Source organism: Sorex fumeus, unplaced genomic scaffold, assembly GCF_029834395.1.
Source record: "Sorex fumeus unplaced genomic scaffold, SorFum_2.1 ptg000008l, whole genome shotgun sequence".
Lineage (NCBI taxonomy): Eukaryota > Metazoa > Chordata > Mammalia > Eulipotyphla > Soricidae > Sorex > Sorex fumeus.
Window position 1 is genome coordinate 81,961,803 of NW_026606065.1, and position 27,963 is coordinate 81,989,765.

The 27,963-nt window shown below is 39.3% G+C and overlaps 1 protein-coding gene across 1 annotated transcript in view; it reads right to left on the reverse strand.

Annotated features, from left to right (window-relative positions):
* Positions 1 to 21,631: 21,631 nt before the first annotated feature.
* Positions 21,632 to 27,963, reverse strand: part of LOC130018322 (phospholipid-transporting ATPase IB-like) — a 187,596-nt gene continuing 181,264 nt past the window's right edge. The window contains exons 31-33 of the mRNA XM_056109025.1: positions 27,304 to 27,360; positions 24,094 to 24,201; positions 21,632 to 21,718 (exon numbers count right to left, since the gene is read on the reverse strand). Of these exons, the coding sequence (XP_055965000.1) occupies positions 21,632 to 21,718; positions 24,094 to 24,201; positions 27,304 to 27,360 (252 nt within the window). The remainder of the gene's footprint in view (positions 21,719 to 24,093; positions 24,202 to 27,303; positions 27,361 to 27,963) is intronic.

Genomic DNA, 27,963 nt, shown 5'->3' on the forward strand with positions numbered 1-27,963 from the left:
ATATTGTTGTATATCACGATAGAGCTATTAAGCCCTTGTAGAAGAGACTACTAATATGTTACAGGTTAAACCTTGTGTGCTTATATTTTTTTAATAGAGATTGGTTTTCTTCTCCTTTACATCCCATCCAATGTGGTGTACTACTCCTGGTTTATCAGTAGTGTAGAATTTGAGATGTTGTGTGGCTGCTAGTGGCCACATGCTCCAGGAATTCAAATTTGTTAATTGAAAAATTTTAATGGGGTGGTGCAGAGGGAGTTAAACTTTCAACTGAATGGTCATTTCAACTTTCAACTGAATGGTCATTTCAAAGTCATTTGGGTGTCCTGGATGACAGAGCCTGGCATGGGGTCCAGAAGTATCTCTGCAACTTGTTGATCTCTTTTGAGATTTATTTATGAGTCTCTGGGTCATGGTCAGTTCATGAGTTTATTTGGCACCAGTTCATGGGTGTGGCTGCCAGACTTCTGGAACAACAGGGAGATGGTGGGAGATATCAAAAAATATAAATCAGATTATACTTTTGCTTTTCTATCCAGGAGCTGAAATGCTTTTGGCCTTGAGTTTCCTGAATCCATTTATTAATTTACGCTTCCTGTTTTCATCCTTCTTTATCCATTCACTTCTCTAAACTGTGTCACAGACAAAATCTGCATGGTTCAGAAATATGTTTTGCTGTTAAAGTTTTTTTAATCATTATTTTCAAAAAATTTTCAACTGATACTCTGGTTTACGATACTAATGATAATGGTTTCTCGTGCACATATTTCCAACTCTACACTCATCATCTCTATTCCTTACTGGGAATCACTAGGATTGATCTTTCAGATAATTTTCAAGAGGTATATTACAAGTAAATTTAATATTTTCGGGCACTGGAGAGAGTCTTGTGGTCAGGATGCATGCTTGCATGCTCTAGAACCTGAGACTGAATCCATCTCATGAAGCACTGGACTCCTCTCCCAAACACCTTTGTTTTGACCCTGGGAATCCTGAAGCACTGCTGGCATAGTTCTGCTGGGCCCCAGGATAGCTGGACCAAAGCAGCACTTTATCTTTAGACAATAACACTTAACTGTCTGGTCAAGTGACCTTTGGATGACCTGAGCACTGCTTGAAAGTCCTTTCCCCAAAGTTACACTATTATTATCCCGTGCTTTTGCACTAAAGATTGCATGTTGTGAATAACATTCTGTATTTTATTATTTATTGATTTATTTATTTTGCTTTGGGATCTACATCAGGCAGTGCTCAGGATTTACTTCTGGCTATGTGCTGAGGGATTACTCCAGGTGGTGCTCCAGGTGGTGACCATATAGGATGTCAGGGATTGAACCTGGGTTAGTTGTGTGCAGAGCAAGCATCCTACTCTTGTTCCAGTCCCGATGTTCTGCATTTTATTTTAGCTGGAGAAATTTCTGGGTATATGGTCTGCTCATTTTTTTTACAATTGAAGAGGATTGCAACTTATACATAAATTTAACACAGGTGGGGTTGCACTAATTGTTTTGTTATTCCAAATGTGACCAGCAATTTCTAACTTAGGTGCTGTATACTTGAATTTGCGGGGGTGGGGGGGGGGGGGTGTTGGCGTGGTGGCAAATACCTAAAAATTGAGTTATATACCTTTGTATTTCTGAAAAATATTGTAAATTACTCACTTTTTTTATTATTTGTTTTTAGGCCTCACCCAGCAAGACTCTGTACTCAGGAATCATTCCTGGAAGAGTTGGAGGACTATATGGTGCCCATAAAGCAAACACCCTACTCACTCTTCTATTGCTCCAGCCCTTCCTGTGAACTTTATACTTGGCCTATTTTTTAAATGGTTTTATGGTCTTGCTAATTTCTGGAACCACTATCTAGATTAGCATAGTTATGATGAGCTTTCTTTTGGGTATATATGTATTGTGTTCATATTTTGTTTTCTTTCTTTTTAGTTTAATGTTGCATATAATGAAATGCTAAAAGCACAGCATGATGAATTCGAACAAAAAATATCGACATATATATCCACTTCCCAAAGTAAGATTAGGAATATTTCTTTCATGTTTGAAGTTTCCGTCTTCAAATTTTCTAGACAGAATCTCCCTAGGCAACAATTGTTTCGACTTCAACCACTATGAATTAATCTTGATTGATAGATTAATTGGACTGGAGCGATAGCACAGTGGGTAGCGCATTTGCCTTGCAAGCGGCCAACATGGCCGACCCGAGTTCGATTCCTCCGCCCCTCTTGGAGAGCCCGGCAAGCTCCCCGTGACATATTCGATATGCCAAACACAGTAACTACAAAGTCTCATGATGGAGACATTACTGGGCCCACTCGAGCAAATCAATGAACAACGACAGGACAGTGACAGGTAGATTAATTGGTGTGGTGGAAAATACCTAAAAATTGAATTATATACCTCTGATATAAATGATATAAATGAAAAACAGTGTAGACTTTGACTTCTTTTTTCTGAATAGGCCATCTTAATGTTTCCTCATTTTTTTACTTGCTTCCCTCCCCTTTGTTGCTGTTGTGATGACAAGGGTTCACACACTTGCTGCCATGCTCGCACCCGTGTTTGTGGTGCTTGCTCTAGATTGGATATTCATTTGTGGCTGGGGCACAAACGGTCACCTCACCAGGACTAATGACATCAAGTGGGTGTTTGGAACTAATCAAACTCATAGACTCATGAGAGTAAGACAGGTCTATTCCTGACCTATCCAGGGACACTTTGCACTTTTTTTTTTGCTTATTAAGAGTTTATTTTTAAAAAAAATCCATTTAACTATGTAGTTTCTTTTAATTGGTTGATTTAATTCATTAACATTTAGCACTGTAGTACTATCCTCCCATTGTTCACTGATTTGCTCGAGCGGGCACCAGTAATGTCTCCACTGTGAGACTTGTTACTGTTTTTGGTATGTCAAATACGCCACAGGGAGCTTGCCAGGCTCTGCCTTGCAGACGGGATGCTCTCGGTAGCTTGCCGTGCTCTTGAGAAAGATAGAGAAATCAAACCCAGATCTGCCACATGCAAGGCAAAAGCCCTACCTGCTGTGCTAGGGTGATTATTAATATATGAGCATTTATTATTGCCATTTTATATTTTTGTTGTTTTTAATAAAATGTTGATGTTGTTTCTTTTCCCATGAATTTCTACCTGCCTTTTTTTGCACCACTGCTGGCAATGCTCAGGGTTTCTCCCAGCTCTACACTCAAGAATTACTCCTGATGGGCCTGGGGGACTATATGGGATGCCAGAGATTGAACCCCAGTCAGATGCAGGCAAGGTAAGTGCCCTGCCAACTGTGCTATCTCTCTGGTTCCTCTATCTCCCTTTTCTGTTGGGTATTTTCCCCCAGATGATAATCATAACTTCTTTACTGTTTACTATGTGTCTCTTATTCAGACTTTTATTTTGCGGTACCATAAAGATTTGATGACTTTCGTCGATTGCCTCGAGCAGGCCCCAGTAATGTCTCCTTCGTCCTAGCCCTGAGATTTTTTTAAAAAGTGCCATATTCAAGGCTCTTTCAGGGTTAGGAGAATGAGACCCATCATTGTTACTGGTATTTGGCATATTGGGTACGCCATGGGGAGTTTGCCAGATTCTGCCGTGTGGGCAGATTACATTCAGTAGCCTGCCAGTTTTTCCAAAGTAGAAATGAGATAATAAGATGTCGCGCATCCGCATTCCTGGCCGCGCGCTTTCAGGAGCTGGGTTTTATAGTCTCTGGGTCTTGGCCGTTGATGGGATTACACGGCACCAGGGAGCCAGTTGGTGGGTGTGACCCCTGCCTACTGGAATATGGAGGATCTGGGTGGAGAATGCTCAGCCCTGATCCGAGCAGGCTTGGAGATCTCAGCCCCGAGACGAGCATGCCTTTGTTCCTCTGCCGGTACCTTCACGCTTGTGGAGCGTGGTCTCAGCATGGTGGTGGCTGGTTCTGGAGGTCTTCGGCTGCCAGAGCCCTGGTCGGGACGGGGAAGGAAACTCAACCTGCTCCCCTCCAAGGGGCCCCGGCAAGGAAAGCCAGGCGCAGGGGCAGGAGACTCTGCTCTGTTCTCTTCCGGGAGCTGGGTTTTATAGTCTCTGGGTCTTGGCCGTTGATGGGAAATAGAATGGAAATAGAATGGAAAAAATGGTGTTAAACAGAAACCATGGTAAAGAGAAGGGTCTTACTTTTCGTCCAATCCTGGAGGAGCTTCAAGTGTTTCGATTTCTTTTTTTTCCTTCTCCAGAATCTCTTCTAGCAAAGTTTTTTTCCAGATATTTTTATACCTGTAGAACGTTGGAAAGATAAAGAAAACATAACATGTAAGTCTTATACACTATAAGCACTTTATCTATCTCCTGGACATACTTATGTCACAGACAACACGACAAGATGCAATGCACCATGGCCAGTCTTTATGTAAAACCAAGGATCTGTTTTACCAGTAACTGAGAAGTATTGCCAGAAGGATCCAGCCAGAACTGGTTGGTATCAGCTAGCCACTTCAAACAGGCAGAACTTCCTGGAAAACCTATATAGATCTTTCTGGGTGCCTGTGCTTCAATTCAGAGGAGTCAAATCTGCCTGATCATAATTGGACAATAAGTTGAAGATGCATAGAAGTAAGGCATGGTTCCAGAAAGTTCTTTCTTTCATGGTGACTGTGTTAGAACATAGATGCCTAGGATTCTGGTATCAGATAGTACTGCCAATTCTTACTTCAATCATGGTAGTAGAGCTAGGTAGCTGTGTCACTTATAAAAATTATAGTGGTGGACATCTTAGAAAGATCGAATGGATATATGGACCCCAAAGTCACCATCCAGTTAAAAAAATTTAATTCTAGATGTATCACTCTATTTAAAATCTTAGAATTCGCAGCTGCACGACATCTCATATTCTATATGAAGGCTTAATAGCTCCAGGGTGATACAACAATCTTCACACATTTTCCTCTATGGAAATTTTTTGAATCATCGTTAGCAGATTATTCATAACAAGCAATACGAAATAAATTATTTAGGTTCTGTTATGGGGGAAGGCTTTGGGATCAGGGTGGAATAATTAGAAATATGATGGTGGGAAGGTGTAATGGTGGTGAGATTGGTGTTACAATATTGAATATAATCAATTACTGTGAACAAATTTATAAAAATTAAATAGCACAGCGGGTAGGGCGTTTGCCTTGCATGCAGCCAACATGGCCGACCCGAGTTCGATTCCTCCGCCCCTCTCAGAGAGCCTGGCAAGCTACCGAGAGTATTCGATATGCCAGACACAGTAACAACAAAGACTCCAATGGAGACGTTACTGGGCCCGCTCGAGCAAATCGATGATCAACGGGAGGGCCTTTACCTTTTACCTTTAAATTAAATTTTAAAAAATTAAGATAAAAATTCCCCAGGTGAGGGGTACGACTCAGTGGTAGAACACTTGCTTGATTTCCAGCATAACACAGCTTACAGCTTCTTAGCATGACCAGAAATAATCCATGAACACTGAGACTGGAGAATCCCCCACACACAGCTGGTTGTGGCCACAAAACCAACCAACCAACCAACCAAACAAACAAACAAACATCCCTCTCCAGAGATTACATATTATATAGTTTTTCACTTGGGGGTACTTATCTCTAGTACTGAAAGTACTAATTTTTTCACTAGTTGTAGGAAAATATTTTAATTTATTATTATTGAGGTAACATAGTTTAGACTTGTTTAAATTTTTATGCTTCTGGAGCACAAAGTCACTGCACTTTCTCCACTGTCTTCCCGCCTCAGAGTCCCCCCCCCCACCCACCACTTTTTTTGGCCACACCTTCTTACTCCTGGATCTGCCTAAGGGATCACTCCTGGTGGGCTCAAGGGACCATATGGAGTATGGGGATCAAACTTCAAACCTGTGTCTGCTACATGCAAGGCAAGTGCCCTATCTGCTGTGCTGTATTATCTCTCCAGCCTATTCGCTGTCCTTTTGTCTCGGCTAGTCAGCCCCATCACTGCCTTTCCCTCTACCCCAACTTGGGATCTCCAGTTCTGTTGTCAAAAAAACACATGCATCCTTAGAATCATTGCAGTGGTCTTTATAATAGCCAAGAGTTGGAAACAACCTAAGTGTCTATTGAGGAACAATTGGGTAAAGGAATGGTGTATATACAGAATGGAATATTACTCAATGATAGAAAAAAAATTCTGACATGACAGTTATTCATAAGATATTAGACTAAGTAAGATGTCAGACTGAAAAAGACAAACACCTTTATCAAAAAATAACTCAAAAGTAAAACAAATGACTCAAAAATATGAATCATTTTACTCAGATTTGGAGGATAAACAAAACAACAACTATAAGTACAAAATAGAGATAACAGGAAAGTGACAGGAATATACAGAAATGAGGTTTAAGGGGTCAACTGTATGACAACATAATGTAGTATATACAGATGTTTATTTACAGTACTCTACATGTAAAATTATACTCAATATTATACTCTGAGACAAACTTACCGTAATAAAAATTTTTAAATAAAATTGTAAGTCAATAAAAATTTCTGCCTCCTTTACGGCCTGTGCTCTGCTCCTTAGAATACTTTGGTATGAAACAAATACCTTTGAGCAAGACAGTCTTAAGAAATAATATTTAAAGGTATAAATAATGGAAATGATCTGTTTGAAGACTTTTATACTGAAAGTTTTTTTTAAAGAAAATCACAGAACTATTACTATAAAGCTGGGGCTTTAACATTAACTAAACTAGAAGAATTTTTTCCCCCTCAAATGACAAAATTTATCAATTGGAAGGCAAACTGTACTTGTGGAAATGTAGAGAAAACATTTTTATGTTAGGACATAAATGTTTACATTTCAAAAATGGATAAGACCCAGAGCCATACAAAAATTGTAAACTTAGGAGACACTCATTTTATCTCAACTGTGAAATACTCCAAAGTGTAAGAACCCAACCTTTCTTGCCCAGGGTGATAATTAAAAGGAAATTCTGTAAGATTTAGTAAATAAAGAAAGCAATTTTATCAAATATTTAAATATTCTGGAGAAACTATGCTTCTAAATTTAACATCTCCTTTCAATTTCTTATTTTATTATTAGGTTTTAATTTGTAAATCATCTGGTTTCAGGGTTTGACTTCCATAAAAGGTACATAAGTTTCAGATAAAGTACAGCAAGTAAAACTTTTTTTGTGTGTGTGTCTGTGTTTGTTCTATGATACTACATGTGGTCCCCGGAAGCAAGGCTAGGAGTGATTTCTGACCACAGAGACAGGACCAAGTCCTGAGGACATCTGGGTGTGGCCCCGAACAAAGCAAAATGAAAGGTAAATAAGTCATGATCCTAAAAAGTTAAAAGTGAAGGAATGGTCATAGTCAACCTAGGTTCAACCTCTGGCACCCTATATGGTTTCCCAAGCCCATCAGGCATGACCCCAGAGCACAGAGTCAGGAGTAACCCCTGATGGGGCAGTGCAATAGTGCAGTGGGTAGTGCACAAAGCCAACCAGGTTCAACCCTCAGCATTCCATATTGTTCCCCAAGCACCTGAATGCAGAGCCAGGAGTAACCCCTGAACATCACCAAGTGTAGCCCCAAAACAAAGTAAATAAAAATGAAAAGAAGTAAACCCTGAGCACTCCCAGATGTGGCCCCAAAATCAAATAGTAATAATAAATAAATAAGTAGCACTGTAGCACTGTCCTCCCATTGTTCATTGATGTGCTCCAGTGGGCACCAGTAACGTCCCCATTGTGAGACTTGTTACTGTTTTTGGCATATCGAATATGCCACGGGAAGCTTGCCAGGCTCTGCCGTGCAGGCGGGATACTCTCAGTAGCTTGCTGCGCTCTCCGAGAGGGATGGAGGAATCAAACCCAGATAGGGCATGTGCAAGGCAAATGCCCTACCCCCTGTGCTACAGCTCCAGCCCAAATAAATAAATTAAAACATTTAAAGAGTAGTTTATTGATAAATACACAGTGAAATAAAGCAAACATCATTCATTACTTCTAAAAGCCCCACAAGATAACATGCAATATAAAATAAATTATTGTGGGCCTGCTACGGAGACAAACTTGAGGGGTGGTTGGAAAGATGAAAATAATGGTGGAGGGAAGGTAATAGTGGTGGTTGGATTGGTGCTGGAATAGTAAATGTCTATATCAAATCATCAGGACAGCTTTGCAAACCCCAGTGTTTAAATAAAGTCGGAATATGCCACGCTCATGGCCAATCTTCTGAGGCCTGGGACAAACCCCTCACGCCTAAGCATGGATATTTTGAAAAACCTAGGTATGCGGGTTTTGTGACTGAAATCTCCCAGCTTGCATAGTCGGGAATGAGCAGTCACACCCAGGAACCACCTCTGGGAGCGATATAAACTCACTAACAGCCATAATCCAGAGACTCACAAATAAATCTCAGAAGAGAGCAACACTCTACATAGGTGCTTTCAGACCCCAAAATCACCATCCAGTTAAAAGTTTAACTCCAACTCTAGCACCCTATTTAAAATTCCTGGAGCATGAGGCTACGAAAGTGGTCACATGATATCTCATATTTTATGCCACTAATATACCAAAAGTAGCAAACCACATTTGAGGGGGTGTAAAGTAGAAGGCAAACAATCTTAAATATATTTATATATATATAAAGATATATCAATACACAAGACTTAACCTGTAACATGTTAATGATCTCTTATAGAGGGGCTTAATGGCTCTCCAAAGAGAGATACAACAATTTTCACACAACTTCCTCTAATGAAACCTTTTTGATCATTTTTAGTGGATTATTCATAACAAGCAATATAAAATAAATTATTTCGCATCTGCCTTTGGGGCAGGCTTGGGTGGTGGTGGTGGGAAAATTCAAAATAATGGTGGTGGGAAAATGTAATGGGGGTGGGATTGGGGTTGAAATGTTGAATGTAATAAATTATTGTGAACAGCAATATAAAAATAGCACTGTAGCACTGTAGCACATTTCTCCCGTTGTTCATCAATTTGCTCAAGTGGTCACCAGTAATGTCTCACAACAAATTGTGAGACTTGTTACTGTTTTTGGCATATTGAATATGTCACATAGCTTGCCAGGCTTTGCCGTGCAGGTACTCTCGGTAGCTTGCTGGGCTCTCCGAGAGGGGCAGACGAATCAATCCCGGGTAGGGCTGCATGCAAGGCAAACGCCCTACTTGCTTTCGATGTAATGAATATAATATTTTAGGTATCTAAATAACTAAAATATTTTGCTAAAATGTGATTTATACCAATAGTAAAATCAAAGGTGCTGTTAATAGAACTGATGTTTGCTACCTACATTAGAAATTAAAAGAAATGTAAAGGGGCTTATAAATAATATAAAATATTATTAAATAATATAAAAATAAAATTAAAAAAATAAATAAATAAAGTGGGAATAAATAAATAAATAAACAAAAGCACCACAAGAGCCAGGTATGTAGCTTAAAGTGTTGTAGTATTTTCTCCTTTGAGAGCCGCATTGCATGATCTTCCAAGCACTCCCAAGAGTGGTTACTGGGAACAGCACTGGGAGAAACCGCTGAGTATTTGAAAGGCCCAATATGGCCCTCCAATGATAAATAAAAATTAAAATCACCCTGACTTATAATACTCATAAAGTGGTACTTAGTTTAATCTAAAAGACATTTGGGAAAGCGCAATTAACCATGACATTACACTTTTTGGTTACCACTGCATTAAAATTTTTTTTTTAATTTGAGGAACCATAATATGTTACATTATTAATGATAGCATTTCATGTGAACAATATTCCACCATCACACCTTCTACCAGAGTATCTGCCTCCCTCCCCCATTTTTAACTTACAATTTGCATATTACATGTATCATCAAGCACAATATGGGGACTATTAAACCCAGCCAGAAGTGTGGGCACGCTAGGATCACACTGGCCTGCAAGTAAACAAAAATGAAGAGTATTTAAATAACACGTTTTCAGTTTCTCAATATTAAATAGAAAATGCTGCTTTCAGTTTCTAGCCCAATGCCCCCAAAATCTCTTCTTGGAGATAACAGAAACAATATAAATTCAGTCAACTGAATTTGAAATTACTGCATCAACATAGTTGCGTATAACCAGAATAGTATACTGCACAGTCAAATAGTACTTTGATCAAATAAATTTTCACCCTGGAATTAAAGAATTGTTTAATATTATACAACCCAGCAATACAACTTTGTGGAAGTGCTAGATGTTTTGTGTAGAATTGTATATGTAGTTGGGGAACCATGCCCTCAGGACTTGCACCTGGCCGTATGCTCCTGGTCACTCTTACCAGTGCTTGGAGAATTATGAGCAGTGCTAGGAATCAAACCATGATCAGTCATAAGCAAAACAAGGACCTTATTGACTGTACCATCTCTTTGGCCCATGTTACAACCATCATATTAACCTGGGAGATTCACTTTTCATCCTGCCTAAAACACAAACCAGTGGATAGCTGATTAGTTAATACCATACTTATTTGATGCTCTTTACTACACATCTATATCTAGATATAGATATATGTTGAATAACATTGGTTGTCCTTGCTCTTTCTGCAGGGAGCTTTAGTTTTATTGAGTTACTCCCACAACAGTGACCCTGAGGCACACCCAACTCCTCAGGCACTAATAATCCTATATTGCTTTTCTCTGTCTTTTATATCACTTGCATGGCTTAGCAATGTCCTTTTTTGTATAGACACAGGAAGATATTTCATGCTATTCTTTGTAACATGGGTGTTAATTGACTCCAAAATAATATTTACTCCTGGACATCTATATTTACTTCACTTAGGCCTCAGTTGCCCTTGGTTCCTAGCCCTCCAAAAGCAGGGCCTGGGTGAAGGGAATGAATGGGCCCAGGGCAAACTGTAAGCTACCCTGGCATCAAAAGGGGGCAAGCTAAGCATCATAAGTATAAGTTAGGAGCATGGTCATGGGACAAACTCTGTCATGACCCAAGAAGAAGTAACTGAATAAGGACCTTGCAGGGGTTAGGAAAAACTAACCTGGCCTGAGGATTGTAGAATGGGATATATAGCAAGATGTCCCTAGGAAGAGCCAAACTTTAAGCTTAATATATCTCTTACTGTGTTCATGCAAAATGACTAGAAATATTATAAGAAGTAAATTTACTATGATCATTAAATGGATTACTACCTGAGGATAAAGGATAAAGCAATACTCCCTGGATGAAATAATGTCCTTGAGTAGATCTCTTAGTAATCTGGAGTGTTGAATGCTCACATGAGATTTTGCCCTTGAGTTAATCTCCTAGAACTTCTGCTGAACTTCCTCTGTTTATTATTACAATAACAAATTATTCTTTGTTATTATTTGTTCAACCCCACCTCTGTGTACCCCTCCATTCATGATTTCTATATAACTATGCTGTAAAGGGCCAGAGGGGTAGAAGACTTTGAGGTCTACGAGGAGACTAGGATGATAGAACTATGATGACTGGGACTACCATCAAAACTACAACTATGATTGTGCTGTAACGGGAGAGATCGTACTATGCTGGGGAGGAGAGAAATAGACTTACGACTTGATCAGCCTGGGGCCCTATTTCCCTGTTCACCGGTCCCACGTGCCCCCACGCTTTTTTCTTGAAACTCACATATATATGGATATATATACACATACATATATATTTACATATATATAAATGTATGTATAGATAGATAGAGAGATACTGTGACAACTTAAAGGATATTTCTAGCTAGGGAGTGACTGTACTTCCAAAGTCAGTCAGTTCCTCTTTCCTTAAAACTCCAAAGCTCTTTGGAGGAAACATTTCCTTGATATGCAAGACAACATATTTTAAGAGCCATATCACCTCTATCTGACCAACATATTCAAGGAATCAGTAGTTCTATAATCATCCCAGTCATATGCAAGGTAACTAGAAATTACATCTGTAGCTCAGTCAGCCAAAATTATTGAAACTAGCCAATACTAGATTATTCACTCTGCACTGCTTTAACTTTCCTATGCTAACCCCAGTAAAAAAAAAAATATGGCCTTAAGTGCTCTCCCTGCTCCCCTCTTGGCCCCTTACTATACTGGCATCTTTCCCACATGACTCTGCATCGTGTTCAATGCTTCCTATTTCAAGAACTTACGGTATTGTTAATTTTGTTTTAAAAGCAACCATAAGTCTGTAAGTCTGTACCTATCTATGATTACTTTAAATGCAATAGATTAGGGTGTTTTTTGTTATTGGGGATTTTTGGCCCTGAAAAGATAATGACTGAATGGATTGATAAAAGAACAATATTCCAGGTCAGAACAGCTGCCGGCTCGCGACCCTGGGACCTCCATCTTTCCCTGCAGGACCCCAGGTGTCCCCCGTGATGCCTGAAGAGAAGCAGTTTTGAGCGTCTGCCCTGCCCTCTTCACTCCTGACCTGACGGCGGCGCCCATCTCATCCCAAACCCAGGGTTCTGTAGAGGCGTGGCCTCCTCAAAGTGGGCGTGGCCTCAAAAGTGGGCGTGGCTTAATTTCCAGCTAAGGTTGTTTTCCCACGCTAAGGAACCTAGTACCCAAGGAATCTAGTAACCCAACCTACTCAGCAATATGAAGAAACAAAGAAAATCTCCAACACAAGGGGAGAACAACGAAAACAATCTAGACCATTCTGTCAATACAGCTCACCTAAGGGACCTCTCTGACATAGAATTCAGGTACGAAGTCATCAAGATGTTCAATCAACTCAAAGAAAACGGTCAGACAGACAGCCAGTAACACCACAGAAAAAATCGACAAATTACGAGAAGAAATGAGGGCAGAAATGTCACGATTAAAAGATTCCATAGATGAAATGAGAAATTCAGTTTCTTCTCTTAAAAATAGAATGACCACAGCTGAAGAGAGAATCAGTGACCTGGAAGATCAGCTGCAACAAGCCAACACGCAACAACAAACACTGGCAAGGGACCTCAAAATGGCTCTACAGAGAATCAGAGTCCTAGCAGATGATTCCAAGAGGAACAATATTAGAATCATGGGACTACCTGAACCTCAGGGAAACAATCCCAACGAAAAAAACACCGTCAAACAAATCATTGCTGAAAACTTCCCAGAGATGCACAATGTAGCCATTCAGGTTCAAGGAGCCCGAAGGGTGCCAGCTAAAAGAGACCCCAACAAAAACACTCCAAGACATATCATACTTAGAATGATCGATACTGCCGATAGAGACACAATACTGCAAGCAGCAAGAGCAAAGAAGGAAATCACATACAAAGGAGCATCCCTTAGATTCACAGCAGACCTATCAGAGGAAACCCTACAAGCCCGAAGGCAGTGGCGAGATATAGTCAAAAAACTCATGGAAATGAATGCTTCCCCAAGAATACTCTACCCAGCTAAACTCTCCCTCAAAATCGAAGGAACAGTACATTATTTTATAGATAAACAGCAGCTCAGGAACTTCATAGACTCAAAACCAAACCTAAAGCAAGGCCTAAAGGGGCTACTATAAGAAAAGACAAACCCTACAACTACAACACACCCGCACAGAAACATGACACAAAACCCCATAACCATTCTCTCTCTCAATGTCAACGGTCTAAATTCACCAGTTAAGAGACACAGAGTGGCAAAATGGATACAGAGACAGAACCCAACATTCTGCTGCCTACAAGAAACTCACCTCAACAGCCAGAGCAAACACAGACTCAAAGTCAAAGGATGGAATACAATCCTGCAAGCAAACAACTCCCTCAAAAAAGCTGGGGTGGCCATACTAGTATCTGACAACATTAATTTCACCTTGAAAAAGATTAGAAGGGACAGTGAAGGCTATTTTCTCTTCATCAAGGGATACGTACAACAGGAAGAAATCACACTCTTAAATGTATACGCACCTAATGAGGGAACAGCTAAATATTTAAAACAACTGCTAACAGATTTTAAGGAGGACATCACTACCAACACAACAGTACTTGGAGACTTCAACATCGCCTTATCACCTCTGGATAGATCAACACGAACAAAACCCAGCAAGGAATTATTGGCTTTGAAAGAAGTAATAGAAGAGAAAGGGCTTATGGACTTATACAGGGCTTTACACCCCAAAAAGAAAGAATACACATTCTTCTCCAGTGCGCACGGAACATTTTCCAAAATAGACCATGTGCTAGGACACAAAACATACCTCAACAGAATCAAGAAGATAGAAATAGTATCAGCCATCTTTTCAGACCATGATGCACTGAGGATAGAAGTGAATCACACACAGACACGGAGAACCAAATCAAACACCTGGAAATTAAACAACTCGATGCTGAACAATGAGTGGGTCAGGAACGAAGTCAAGGATGAAATCAAAAGATACCTGGAAACAAATGAGAATGAAGACACAAACTAGCAGAACTTATGGGATGCAGCGAAAGCTGTATTAAGGGGAAAATTTATAGCTCTGCAAGCCTATCTTAAGTCGATAGAAACGATGCACATAAACAATTTGACCTCACAGCTCAAGACCTTAGAAAAGGATCAACAGAAAGAGCCTAAATCAGGCAGAAGGAAAGAGATCATAAAACTTAGAGCAGAAATCAACGACATGGAAAACAAAGAAACAATCCGAAAGATCAATGAAACCAAGAGCTGGTTCTTCGAGAAAATAAATAAGATAGATAAACCACTAGCAACACTCACAAAGAAACAGAGAGAGAGAACCCTAATAAATCGAATCAGAAATAAGAATGGGGATATCACAACAGAAACTAAAGAAATTCAAGAGATCATCAGAGACTACTTTGAAAGTCTCTATGCCACGAAACACGAGAACCTAGAAGAAATGGATAAATTCCTGGATCTCTACCATCTCCCAAAGCTGAATCAAGAAGATATAGAGTACCTGAATAGACCCATTCACATCAAGGAAATTGAAACTGTAATCAAAAGTCTTCCCAAAAACAAAAGCCCAGGCCCAGACGGATTTACTAGCGAATTTTTCCAAACATTTAAAGAGGACCTATTGCCAATTCTTCTCAAGCTTTTCCAGGAAATTGAAAAAACAGAAACTCTCCCAAACAGCTTCTATGAAGCCCATATCTCTCTAATACCAAAAGGAAACAAAGACACCACAAGAAAAGAAAACTACAGGCCAATATCCCTGATGAACACGGATGCGAAGATTCTCAACAAAATACTAGCCAATAGAATACAACAACTCATCAAAAAGATCATACATCATGACCAAGTGGGATTCATCCCAGGGATGCAAGGATGGTTCAACATTCGGAAATCAATCAACATAATCCATCATATCAACAAAAGAAAAGATAAAAATCATATGATCATATCAATAGACGCAGAGAAAGCTTTTGACAAGATCCAGCACCCATTCATGATGAAAACCCTTGCCAAAATGGGGATAGAGGGGACTTTCCTCAATATAGTTAAAGCCATCTACCACAAACCTACAGCAAACATCATCCTCAATGGGGAAAAACTGAGACCCTTCCCCCTAAGGTCAGGGACGAGACAAGGATGCCCACTCTCTCCACTACTGTTCAATATAGTACTGGAAGTACTTGCAATAGCGATTAGGCAAGAAAAAGATATTAAGGGCATCCAGATAGGGAAAGAAGAAATTAAGCTCTCACTATTCGCAGATGACATGATACTATACTTAGAGAACCCTAAAACCTCTACCAAGAAACTCCTAGAAACAATAGGCTTGTATAGTAAAGTGGCAGGCTATAAAATCAATACCCAAAAATCCATGGCATTCCTATACGCAAATAGTGAAAGAGAAGCAAGTGACATCAAGAAAACAATCCCATTCACAATTGTGCCCCAGAAAATCAAGTATCTAGGAATCAGCTTAACTAAGGAAGTAAAGGACCTGTACAAGGAAAACTACAAAACGCTACTTCAGGAAATAAAAGAGGACACGAGGAAATGGAAAAATATCCCCTGTTCATGGATGGGGAGAATCAACATCATCAAAATGGCAATACTTCCCAAAGCACTGTACAAATTCAATGCAATCCCTATAAGGATACCCATGACATTCTTCAAAGAAATGGAGCAAACACTCCTGAAATTTATATGGAACAATAAGCCCCCACGAATAGCTAAAGCAATTCTTGGGAAAAAGAAAATGGGAGGAATCAACCTCCCTAACTTCAAACTCTACTACAAGGCAGTAATAATTAAAACAGCATGGTACTGGAACAAAAGCAGAGCTGCAGACCAATGGAACAGAGTTGAATATACTGACATTTCCTCCCAAACATATAATCATCTAATTTTTGATAAGGGGGCAAGAAAAGTGAAATGGAGCAGGGAAAGCCTCTTCAACAAACTGTGCTGGCAAAATTGGACGGCTACATGCAAAAAAGTGGGCTCAGATCTCTGCCTAACACCATGCACAAACGTAAGATCAAAATGAATTTATGACCTCAACATCAGACCAGAATCCATAATGTTTATTGAAGACAAAGTCGGCAAAACTCTCCATGATATTGAAGCTAATGGTATCTTCAAAGATGTCACGCCACTGGCCGAGCAAGTGAAAACAGAGATAGACAAATGGGACTATCTTAAACTAAGAAGCTTCTGTACCTCAAAAGAAACAGTGACCAAAATACAAAGACAGCCTACAGAATGGGAAAGGATATTCACCAAGTACACATCCGACAAGGGGTTGATATCAAGGATATACAAGGTACTGGTTAAACTCCACAAGAAGAAATCACCCAACCCCACCAAAAAATGGGCTGAGGAAATGAACAGAAACTTTCGCAAAGAAGAAATTCGAATGGCAAAAAGGCACATGAGAAAATGCTCTACATCACTAATCATCAGAGAGATGCAGATCAAAACCACAATGAGATATCATTTCACACCACAGAGACTGGTCCACATCCACAAGAACAAAAGCAACCGGTGCTGGCGCGGATGTGGCGAGAAAGGGACCCTCCTTCACTGCTGGTGGGAATGCCGGCTGGTCCAACCCTTTTGGAAAACAGTATGGACGACTCTCAAAAAATTAGAATTTGATCTGCCATTTGACCCAGCTATAGCACTCCTGGGAATATATCCCAGAGAGGCAAAAAGGTATAGTCGAAGTGACATCTGCAATTGTTTGTTCATTGCAGCACTCTTTACAATAGCCAGAATCTGGAAAAAACCTGAGTGCCCAAGAACAGATGACTGGTTAAAGAAACTTTGGTACATTTACACAATGGAGTACTATGTAGCTGTTAGAAAAGATGAAGTTATGAAATTTACATACAAGTGGTACTACATGGAAAGTATCATGTTAAGCGAAATGAGTCAGAAAGAGCGGGATAGACACAGAAAGATTGCATTCATCTGGGGAACATAAAGCAACAAAAAGGGAGAGTGACACACAGGAATGGCTGAGATTAGTACCAGGAATTTTGCTCCATGAATGGAAGGCCAGCCACAGGCTCTAGGTGAAAAGGAAGCTCAGATAGAGAAGAGAGTACCAAATGAATGGTGTTGTGAGGGCCCTCCCAGGGTGGGAGAAGCATGCTAAAAGTAGTCGATAGACCAAACATGATTGCCACTCAAAGCCTCTCTTGCAAAACACAGTACCCAAAAGAAGAGAGAGAGAACAAGGGGGAATACCCTGCCACAGAGGCAGGATGGGGGGGGGGGGATGAGGGGGGGATGCTGGGACCCATGGGGATGGATGACAGGCACTGGTGGAGGGATGGGGACTTGATCATTGTATAACTGAAACACAAGCACAAAATTTGTAAGCCTATAACTGTACCTCATGGTTTTTCACTAATAAAAAAAAAGGGAAAAAAAAAAAGAACAATATTCCAAGCAGGCACCCTGCTTGTGGGTGTAGCACTGTAATGATCTATGTGTAAAACTATTATTAACAGAATTCCAAATCATGGTACCTCAAATAGTCTTTGGCAGAAGAAAAGGAATATTCAAAATATGAAAGTGATACATTAGCTTTAAGTACATCCATAAGTTGAAAACAAAGATGTAGAAATCTTATTATATGCAAATCATTGTCAAAAGAAAGCAGGACGGGGGTAGGGTGCCACCAGCAGGTCACTCTGTACCTGTGAGGCGAGTGCATCAGGAACCTGATGGTGCCTTCAGACTTCCAGATACCCCAAAATTGCTGCTGTGCCTTTGGCCAGATCCCAAAAACTTGGGGCAAAGTTTACCAAGAAAGTAAACAGCCAAAAATTCGGTATGTGGGAGACACACCCACAAACCTCCTCCAGCTCAGTTATATATATAATTGGAGGCATGTCCTCTCTGGTTCCTGATTGAACTGCTTAATGGCCATGATCCCAGAGACTCAGAAACAAATTTTGAAACCCAACAGCTTTTGTCAGAAATGTTTTCAGTCCCTCCAGTGGGTTGAGGGGCTGGGCCCCCCAGGTGGGAATAGGTTGCGTGCCTTGGCCTGTTCCTCCTGGTGGCCCTGTGGCCGTCATCCTCCAGAGGCCACTGGACAGTCAGGTTTGGGCTCACAGTGACAAAACACGCAGGGCCTCACGGATGCGAGTGGAACTGGCCCTTTCCTCCCCGTCCCAATGAGACCCCGAGTTGCTGCCCACCAACAGTCTCACTGGCTCCTGTTCAAACTGCTTGACGGCTACGATCCAAGAAACTCAGGAACAAATCTCGAAACCCAGCAGGTTGTGGCAGAAATATCTTCAGATTTAATTGTTAAAGTTGGAATTTCAAAATCTCACAGCCACCACTGCAGCCACACGATATCATATGTTATTCATAACCAGAAGTGAAAACAAATTCAAAGTAGAAAGAGAGTAATGTGGAAATGATCTGCCCGACAGGTAGGGGGAGTGTGGGGGATGCGAGTATACTGGGGTTTTGGGGGTGGAGAATGGGCACTGGTGAAGGTAGAGGTGTTTCATCATATGACCAGGACTTAAACCCGAGAGCTTTGTAACTACTCTCACGGTGATACAAAAATAAAATTATAAAAAATGGGGAAAAAAAGTAATGTGGAGTTCATGCCCAATTCAATCAGCTAATCAGTGACTGAATAAATAGCAGTACTCCTACATAAAAAAAAAAGCAGGAATGCCTATATGTAGACAAATTAGACATTCAGTGAAAATTTGTCAGGCAAGGCAAGGAAAGTCATGGTATGATGTGTTGAAGGGTCATTTAATCAAGTTAATATTGCACTTAACTTTAAAGCATCTACTTTTGTTTGCTTGATTTAGGCCATGCCAAACAGTGTCAGGGCTCACTTCTGGCTCTTTGCTCTGCGATCACTCCTGGCAAGCCTTGAGGAACCATATGTGGTACTGGGGATTGAACCTAGCTCAGCTGTGTGCAAGGCAAGTGCACTACCATCTGTACTATACTCCAGACCCTGGGGCACCTAAATTTTAAATGAAGTATTAACAAAACTGAAGGAATAAATTCTCAACAATGCAATACTAGTAGAGAACTTTAATATTTTTCTAATATTTTTAATATTTTTCTTTCAGCAATCAATAGATCACCCAGATCCACCTACATAACAGCAAATTTGAAGATAGAAATAACTGAGGAACATAAAAACAAACAAACAACAACAACAAAACATGTTTACAAGACTAAAAGCAGAGATTTTATGTCCTACAGGATACCAATGAGCTGACCAACACACACACGTTTGGCATGGCCTAAAGCAAGCAGACAAAGAAGAGAGATGAGGGAGCAGGTCATATAAAGTGACAACATGACATAAAGTGACAATGGCTCAATAATTCCTAGCTGCTATAAAAGGCATGATCATTTTGAATACTCATTGTAGTCTATGGCCATACCAGCATGAATGCACCCGCTCTCATCTGAAAACTCAGTAAACTTCCAAGTGGCTAAAGACCCATGTTGAGATCCATTATCATAAAATTTCCAAAAGTCAATGAGACATCATTCTGTGTCTGTCCCTCTCTTTCCAATTAACTTCACTCAGCACGGTACTATCCAGATCCATTCTCAGAACAGCAAATCGCATGATTTCATCTGTTTTATGACTGAGTAATATTCCATCATGTATAGATACCATAGTTTCTTTACCCAGTAATCTGTTCTTGGACACTTGGGTTGGTTCTAGGTTTTGGCTACGGTGAAAAGTGTTGCAATGAACATAGGAGTGTAAATGTTTTGTTCTGCATAGTGATTTGGGACCTTTGGGATATATTCCAAGAAGTGGAATTGCTGGGTCATATGGTGTCAATTCCTGTTTTGAGGAGTTTCCACATTACTTTTATAAGGATAGGCTAGTCTACATTCCCACCAGCAGTAAATGAGGGTCCCTTTTACCCAACATCCATACCAACATTGGTTGTTTTTGCTTTTTTTAATGTGTACCAGTTTCTCTAGTGTGAGGTAATATCTCCCTATTGCTTTGATTTGCATTTCCTTGATTAGTGGTGAAAAGCAATTTTTTTCATATGCCTTTTGACCATAGGGAGAGAGACCAACACAGAATGATCTCTCTCATATGTGGGCTATTAAAAAGCATAGTAGGGGAAGAGAAAAGTAAATACCAAATAAAGAACATGAGGACTGGTTTTTAGTAAGAAGCTTATCACTCGGAGGGGTAGGGTAAGGGGTTAGGACAGGAAACTAAGTATGAGGAAAATTATGGAGGGAAGTGATCATTCAGGAGAAGGAGCTCAAAGACAGTAAAATGTTATGCATGAAACACTATCAGTGATAGTATTCAAAACCACAGTGCCTAAACTCTATTTAAAAAAATTATTTTTGGGGAACAGCCATAAGAAACCCTTTTTACGAAGATGGTGCTGAACGCCAAGAAGGAAACCCCTCCTCCTCACAAGGTTGAAGCCAAAGCCAAAGCTTTGAAGGCCAAGAAAGCAGTGCTGAAAGACGTTCATAGCCAGAAAAAGAAAAAGATTTGCAAGTCAACCACCTTCAGAAGACCCAAAACACTGTGGCTGAGAAGGCAACCCAATACACTTATGTTTATTGTGGATACCAAGGCCAACAAACACCAAATTAAACAGGCTGTGAAGAAGCTCTATCACATTGGTGTAGCCAAGGTTCCTGATTAGGCCTGATGGAGAGAAAAAGGCGTATGTTCGACTGGCTCCTGATTATGACACCTTGGATGTTGCCAACAAACTTGGGATCATCTAAACAGTCCAGCTGGCTAATCCTAAATACAATCTTTTCACCATAAAAATTATTTTTAAGTTCCTGTCACAAAGGTAGGCTGGTGGGTGGGAGGGCAACATTTGTGGAGGGAAGTTGATACTGGTGAAGGGATTGGGTGTTGGAACATTGTATGTCTGAAACCCAGTCTTTAATAACTCGTAATTCATGATGACAAAATTTTAAAAAGTCAACAAGAATTTCAAAAGAATCAGAGAAAAAGGGCTGTAGTAATGGTACAGAGGTAGGACATTTGCCTTGCATGCAGCTCACTGGAGTTTGATCCCAGCATCCCATATGGTCCCCTGAGAACCACCAGAAGTGATTCCTGTAATCTCTAAGCACTGCCAGGTGTGAAAAAACACACTCTGAAAAATAAATAAATAAGGTCTATTGTAAAAAAAGAAGCAGAGAGAAACATTATTTAATTATTTCTTATTGAATAGCCTTTAATAAGATTCACAAGCAAGTTTCCCATCTGAGACACTGGAGGCTAGAAAATAGTGGACTAAATTCAAAGAGCTAAAAGCAAAGTTCTATCAAAGAAAACAGATAAAAATTGAGGAAGTGTCTAGCCACTAGACTTGCCCTACAGGAAATTCTTTAGAGCCCTGCCAATTGTTAATATAAAGGCTAGTAATATTGTTCTATTGTACCTTTGACTTCTAATTCCACATTTGTTTTCTATACAATTTAGAGACAATGTTTATTTAAAAGAAACATAAGCTAATATTTCTGAGCATACAATGTGTGAAGATGCAATTTTTGATACCAACAATAAGACTCTGTAAAGGAGTAGAAATTTTTGTATGCCACTGAAGTTAAACTGATATAAACTCAAATTACTATTGTAATTTGAGAACTTGAAATATGATTCCCCATGATAAATTTTCATATAAATTGGTGTGGAATAGGCAAATGGGAAGAAAAATTTCAGAGACACAAACTTCCAGTTGTCCATCGAGTAAATTCTGAGACCTAACATTGAGCATAAGAGCTCCTTAGAACTATACTGTACACTTGAAATTTGCAAGAATAATTACCTTCACTGTTCTTAGCATAGTAGAGAGTATGTGGGAGTAATAGATTTGCTAACTAACCTTATTGGGGAAATCATTTCACAATATGCATCAATTTAACACAAAACTTACACAAAGTTGTATGTCAAATATACTATAAACTGTATTCCTTAGCCTCTCTTCTGCCTCCAATATAGAGGCACCTGACTTCAGAAAGAATATGAAACAGGTTTCAACTTTTAGGTTGCTGTTGGCTGGAGGGAGGCAGGGGAGGCCCTGCTCTGAACCAATGGAGCCAGTTCCAGCAATCGAAAACGTCCAGAACTCAACCACCGCCATGCTCACGTCCTCTCTCCACACACTCAGATGAGCCTTACCCATGAGTGAATGTATTCCTGGACCGCGCCAATATACCAAGAGTAGCACACCACATATTTGCTTGGGTTTAAACTAGAAGGCAACCAATCTTAGGGAGAAATATATTTATACAGATATAGGTATAAGCACACAAGTCTCAACCTTTAACAACATTTTACTAATCTCTTTTAGAAGGGCTTAATGGGTCCTGGGTGAAATACAACAATCGTCACACACTTTCCTCTAAGAAAACTTTTCTGTCTCATTTTTAGCAGATTATTCATAACAAGCAATAAAACATAAACTATTTCTGTTCTGCTTTGGGAGCAGAGTTTGGGATTCGGGATGGAAATATGGTGGTGAAAAGTAGTAATGGTGGTGGAATTGGTGTTCAAATATTAAATGTAATCAAATATTGTGAACAACTTTATAAAAATAAATAATTTGCTGTTGATTCTCTGGGGTGATTTAAAAATTTATCTATTTGCTTTTTGTTTTGGGGTCACACCCAGCAGCAATACTCAGAGAACTATTTGGCTCTGCACACAGGAATTACCCTTGATCATATGGGATATCGGGTATGGGTCTCAGGAGACCAGATGGGATACCAGGGATTGAATCTGGGGGATCACATGCAAGGCAAATGCCCTACCTGTTATATTAGCTCTCCAACTTCAGTAGAATGATTTTGGAACTGAGTGCCCAGGGTTTCTTTGAGGCCATTTCCTGTCCAGTACCAAACCTTAATATTTGTCTTCTGAATCTCCTCAGTACTTTTCTAAGGATTGGGAAGTTCTTTTCTAATTAGTTTCAGTTTCTACCTTAGACTATCCCTGAAATTTCTTAATTAACTGAAGACTAATGAGCAGGCTGCTTGCTAAAGATCGCCCAGTTGTCTTCTACAAACTATGCTGAGCAATTCTGGACTTGATTTCTTCCTTTGGTAAAAATTGGGTTTGGACCAAGTTTATCTCAAGTACTCAAAAGTGTAACTCTGTGATACATATGATAAGCATTTTCAGGCTTAATCTCCCATAATAGATTTAGAAAGAAGTAGAACATGCAAGTATGTGAATAAGAAAAATATATATAGTTTCTGAGATTTAACAGAGAAAACAACAGCTTTCATGCAATTTTAAAATACTTTAGAAGCTAAAGATTCTGGAAGTTCAAGGATTGTGTATTTTGGCTACACAATTTGGATACAATTTTTTTCTTTATTAATACATGTGTTATTAAGTTCCAAACAATTTAGGCAGAATACATTGCATAAAATGCAATTATAATATTAACTATTTTAGATACTTTATAAATTATTTTAAGTTTTATAAGTTGTGTACAGAAAAAAAAACATTTGGAAAGAATTGGTAGCACAAACAGTTTGATTAGAAGTTAGTTGCATCACCAATTATTTCTAATAGAGTTGGTTTTTATTTCTTATCCAAGATTTTTGAAAGTAAGTAACATCAGCTTTATTGTTAATGAATATAAGTTTTCATGAGAAATGTATACTCACCAATGACAGCAAAACTAACCTGTCTTGTCATATCAGGAGCAAGAGGAATGTTGGACCAGAAAAAAGAGTAAATTACAAAAAACACAAACCAAAGTAGTATGCTTCCCCAAATTGCGAAATGAGTAAACTGCAGAAAGAAAAATATCATAGAAACACTTCAGTCTTTGGTTTTGTGTTTGTGGTGAGTGGCGGGGGGTGGGGGGGGTGGGGGACGGGAGGTAGGGCAGTGGTGCTCAGGGGTTACTCCTGATTCATTTGCTCAGGGATTGCTCCCAGCAGAACTGTTGTGGAGGGGGTGGTCTGCAGTGCCAGGGTTCAAACCTGAAACTCTTGCATACAAAACACATGCTAGGGTTCAGTGAATTATCTCTTCAGTCCCTAAGAGGGTTTTTTTGTGTGTTTTTTTGTGTGTCTTTGTTGGAAATGACGCAAACTCATTATTCCTACTGTGAAAGATATTTTGTTACCCTGTCTCTTTCCTAGTTCAGGCTTTGTACTGAAACTGGTTATTCTCCAGCACAATCTTCTTGCCCTTTTACAAGCTGCACTGAAGCAGCACTGGGCCCTTTCCCTGCCCTTGCTATGAGACAGAGAAACAAAAGCAAGAACCAGTCCCCTCTCTCCTGATCCAGATCTCAAGCTCCTTCTTAAACCCTTTCTTGTTGGAGAACAAGAGCTTGGTCTACCTTTTAGACCAGAAGCAACATCTCTGCATTTTGCTATATCTGCTCTATCTGTGAACTCACGACTTAGTTATAAATTAGTTTCATTGCTGCTGATAGTATGAATAAATTTGGAACTAAGATACCCTGTTTTGGTTTGGTTTTGATCCACACCCAGTGCTCAGGGGTTATTCCTGGATCAGTGCTGGGGGGTCACTACTGGCAGTACTCTGGGCGCCATGAGGTTCCTGGGACTGAATGAGTCTTCTGGATGTAATGCATGTGCTCCTGTCCACTAAGAAATCTAATTCTTTAAATACACTTTTATGGGTCGAAGTGATAATTTAGTGACTAGGGTGCTTGTTTTGAATGTGGTTGACCTATGTTTGATCCCCGGCATTCCATATGGTCTCCTGAGCACCACCAGGAGTTATGACTGAGTGCAGAGCCAGGAGTAACCCCTGAGCACCTCTGGATTTAACCCCAGAACTACAAAAATATACTATTGCTGGAAAGAATATGATAATAATTAAAAATTAGAAATAGGAAATAATTGTTCTATATTTATATTACATTAATGTGAGAAACTACACATAATTACTTGGATGCCTTAGGAATTGCTAATAAATCCTTTGTCTACAACTTCTTATTCTAGCTTAAATGTTTTTCTATTGGTGCATTTTTATCTTTAATTCTGATTTTTTATTTTAAAATTAAAATGACATTGCATTTAATAAAAATTTTAGGTGTACGTTATTGAAAGTCAACATGACATAATCTTAGCTCTTAAAAACTGACAAACTTAATAAAAATTCATTTTTTCTCCTAAACCTTTTCATTTGAAGTTGGAAAACAAGTTTATTTATGGAAGTTCCACTTTTAATAATATTTTAAGAAATGTAATATCTATATCTGTAAATACACAGTTTACGTGGGGTGAAGCGAAAGCGCAATGGGTAGGTCATTTGCTTTACACGCGGCCAACCTGGGTTCGATTTCTCTGTCCCTCTCGAAGAGCCCGGCAATCTACCAAGAGTATCCTCCCTGCATGGCAGAGCCTGGCAAACTCCTCGTGGCATATTTGATTTGCCAAAAACAATAACAACAAGTTTCACAATGGAGACATTACTGGTGCCTGCTCGAGCAAATCGATGAACAACAGGAGGACAGTACTACAGTGCTATGTGTGCTTAAAATAGTATTGATTATAGTGCTTAAAGTTACAAAAACTAATTATTCTACAAATAATAAACAAAAATAATAAGTGTCTAGATGATGAAATATTATATAGTAAATAAGGTATAAAAATTAAGTACATAGAAAAAAATTTAAAATGTTAAGCAATTTATTTTAATTATTTTATTTAAATTATTTAATAATTTAGGTACATTATGACCATATTTTTGTAAAACAATAAATTAAAGAAATAAAAATGGCAGTATACTATAAATGGGGGCTGGAGCAATAGCACAGAGGGTAGGGTTTGTACGTGACTGACACGGCTAACCCTAGTTCAACTTCTCCCCTCTCAGAGAGCCCGGCAAGCTACCAAGAGTATCTTGCCTGCACGGCAAAGCCTGGCAAGCTACCCAGGTTGTATTCGATATGCCAAGCACAGTAACAACAAGTCTCACAATGTTACCAGCCCGCTCGAGCAAAATGATGAACAACGGGAGGACAGTGATAGTGACAGTGACTACAAATGGATGAACTTGGAGAATATCATGCTGAGTGAAATGAGTATGAAAGAAAGGGACAGACATAGAATGATTTGTGGTATATTAAAAATATATTAGGAGACATATCATCTGTGGTACATATATGTATATATATATATATATATATATATATATATGACATATCCACAGCCAGGGAAAACAGTCCTCTAGGAGGACTGGTCAGTGGTTGGAATCAGTCACAAGTGTGTAAGATGGAGAAGGGGCCATGGCAGTGACAGCTAGGAATGATCATGCTGGACAAGTACTGAGTGTAAAAAGTAGGCAAAGGGATATACCAGATAACCTTTCAATATCTGTACTGAAAATCACAATGCCCAAAAGGAAAGAGAGAGAGAGAAAGTGAAATGAAAGAGAGAAAAGAAAAATGCTGGGAAATGTACACTGGTGGAAGAATTTCAGTCATGCAGGTTGGAACACTGTATGACTGAAACCAAATTATGAATAGCTTTGTAAAGATCTATCTCATATTCAATAATAAAATCTTGAAAAATGGCAGTATAATTGCCATTGAATGATATGAGAAATGTATTTTTCTCATTCTATATTTGCTAATTTTTAATTCTATATTTTGATTAAAATATTGAGTTGTTTCATTTAATATCAAGATAAATTGAATCTATTTAAAATATATGGGAGGAAGATGAGTATTCTAAAAACAGTGGATTGATTCTATATCTTCAACTAGTTTAAAGCATTTTTTCAATATGCAAAACAAAAGAAAGTAAAATATAGATATCATAAATATACTTGTTACTCCTCTAAAGTTAAAATTATAAATCAGCATGCAAATAACTAGACTGGACAGAGAAAAATCTGAAGAGTACTCACTTTATTCCAAGACAGTGTGTCTAGACCAGCTTTTAGACAAACAGTAATAACTACATACTGGGAAGAAAGCGATTAGAAAAATAAATCAAACAATTGCCATTAGGATTCACAACATTTCACCCTATCCCACCCAAATCCCTTCCCTCATCCCCATTCTCCTCCATGTCTGGGAACTCTCGTTGGTAAACATTTTCTTAGATTTTCATTGTGGGGGGAATATTGTTCATTGCAATAAAAATTTGTTTATGTTTAGGATTTGCTCGAGCGGGCCCAGTAACGTCTCCATTGGAGACATCGTTGTTACTGTGTCTGGCATATCGAATACGTCACGGGGAGCTTGCCAGGCTCTGCCGTGCGGGCAAGATACTCTCTGTAGCTTGCCGGGCTCTCCGAGAGGGGCGGAGGAAGCCATTGGTAATAGTGAAAATCCATGTCATTGGCACTGATATTTATATTATTTACAGATATCATGGAAGATTTTACTCTAATTAGAACTCCAAGTGCCTCTGGTTTTAATTTTTCCAGGAGATGGTCACATCCAGTGTTGCCCAGGATTTTCTACTGGCTCTGCACTCAGGAATAATTCCTGTCAGCACTTGGGGGACTATATGGAATGCTGGGAATGGAATCTGAGTGTCGGCAAATACCCTAAACACTTTA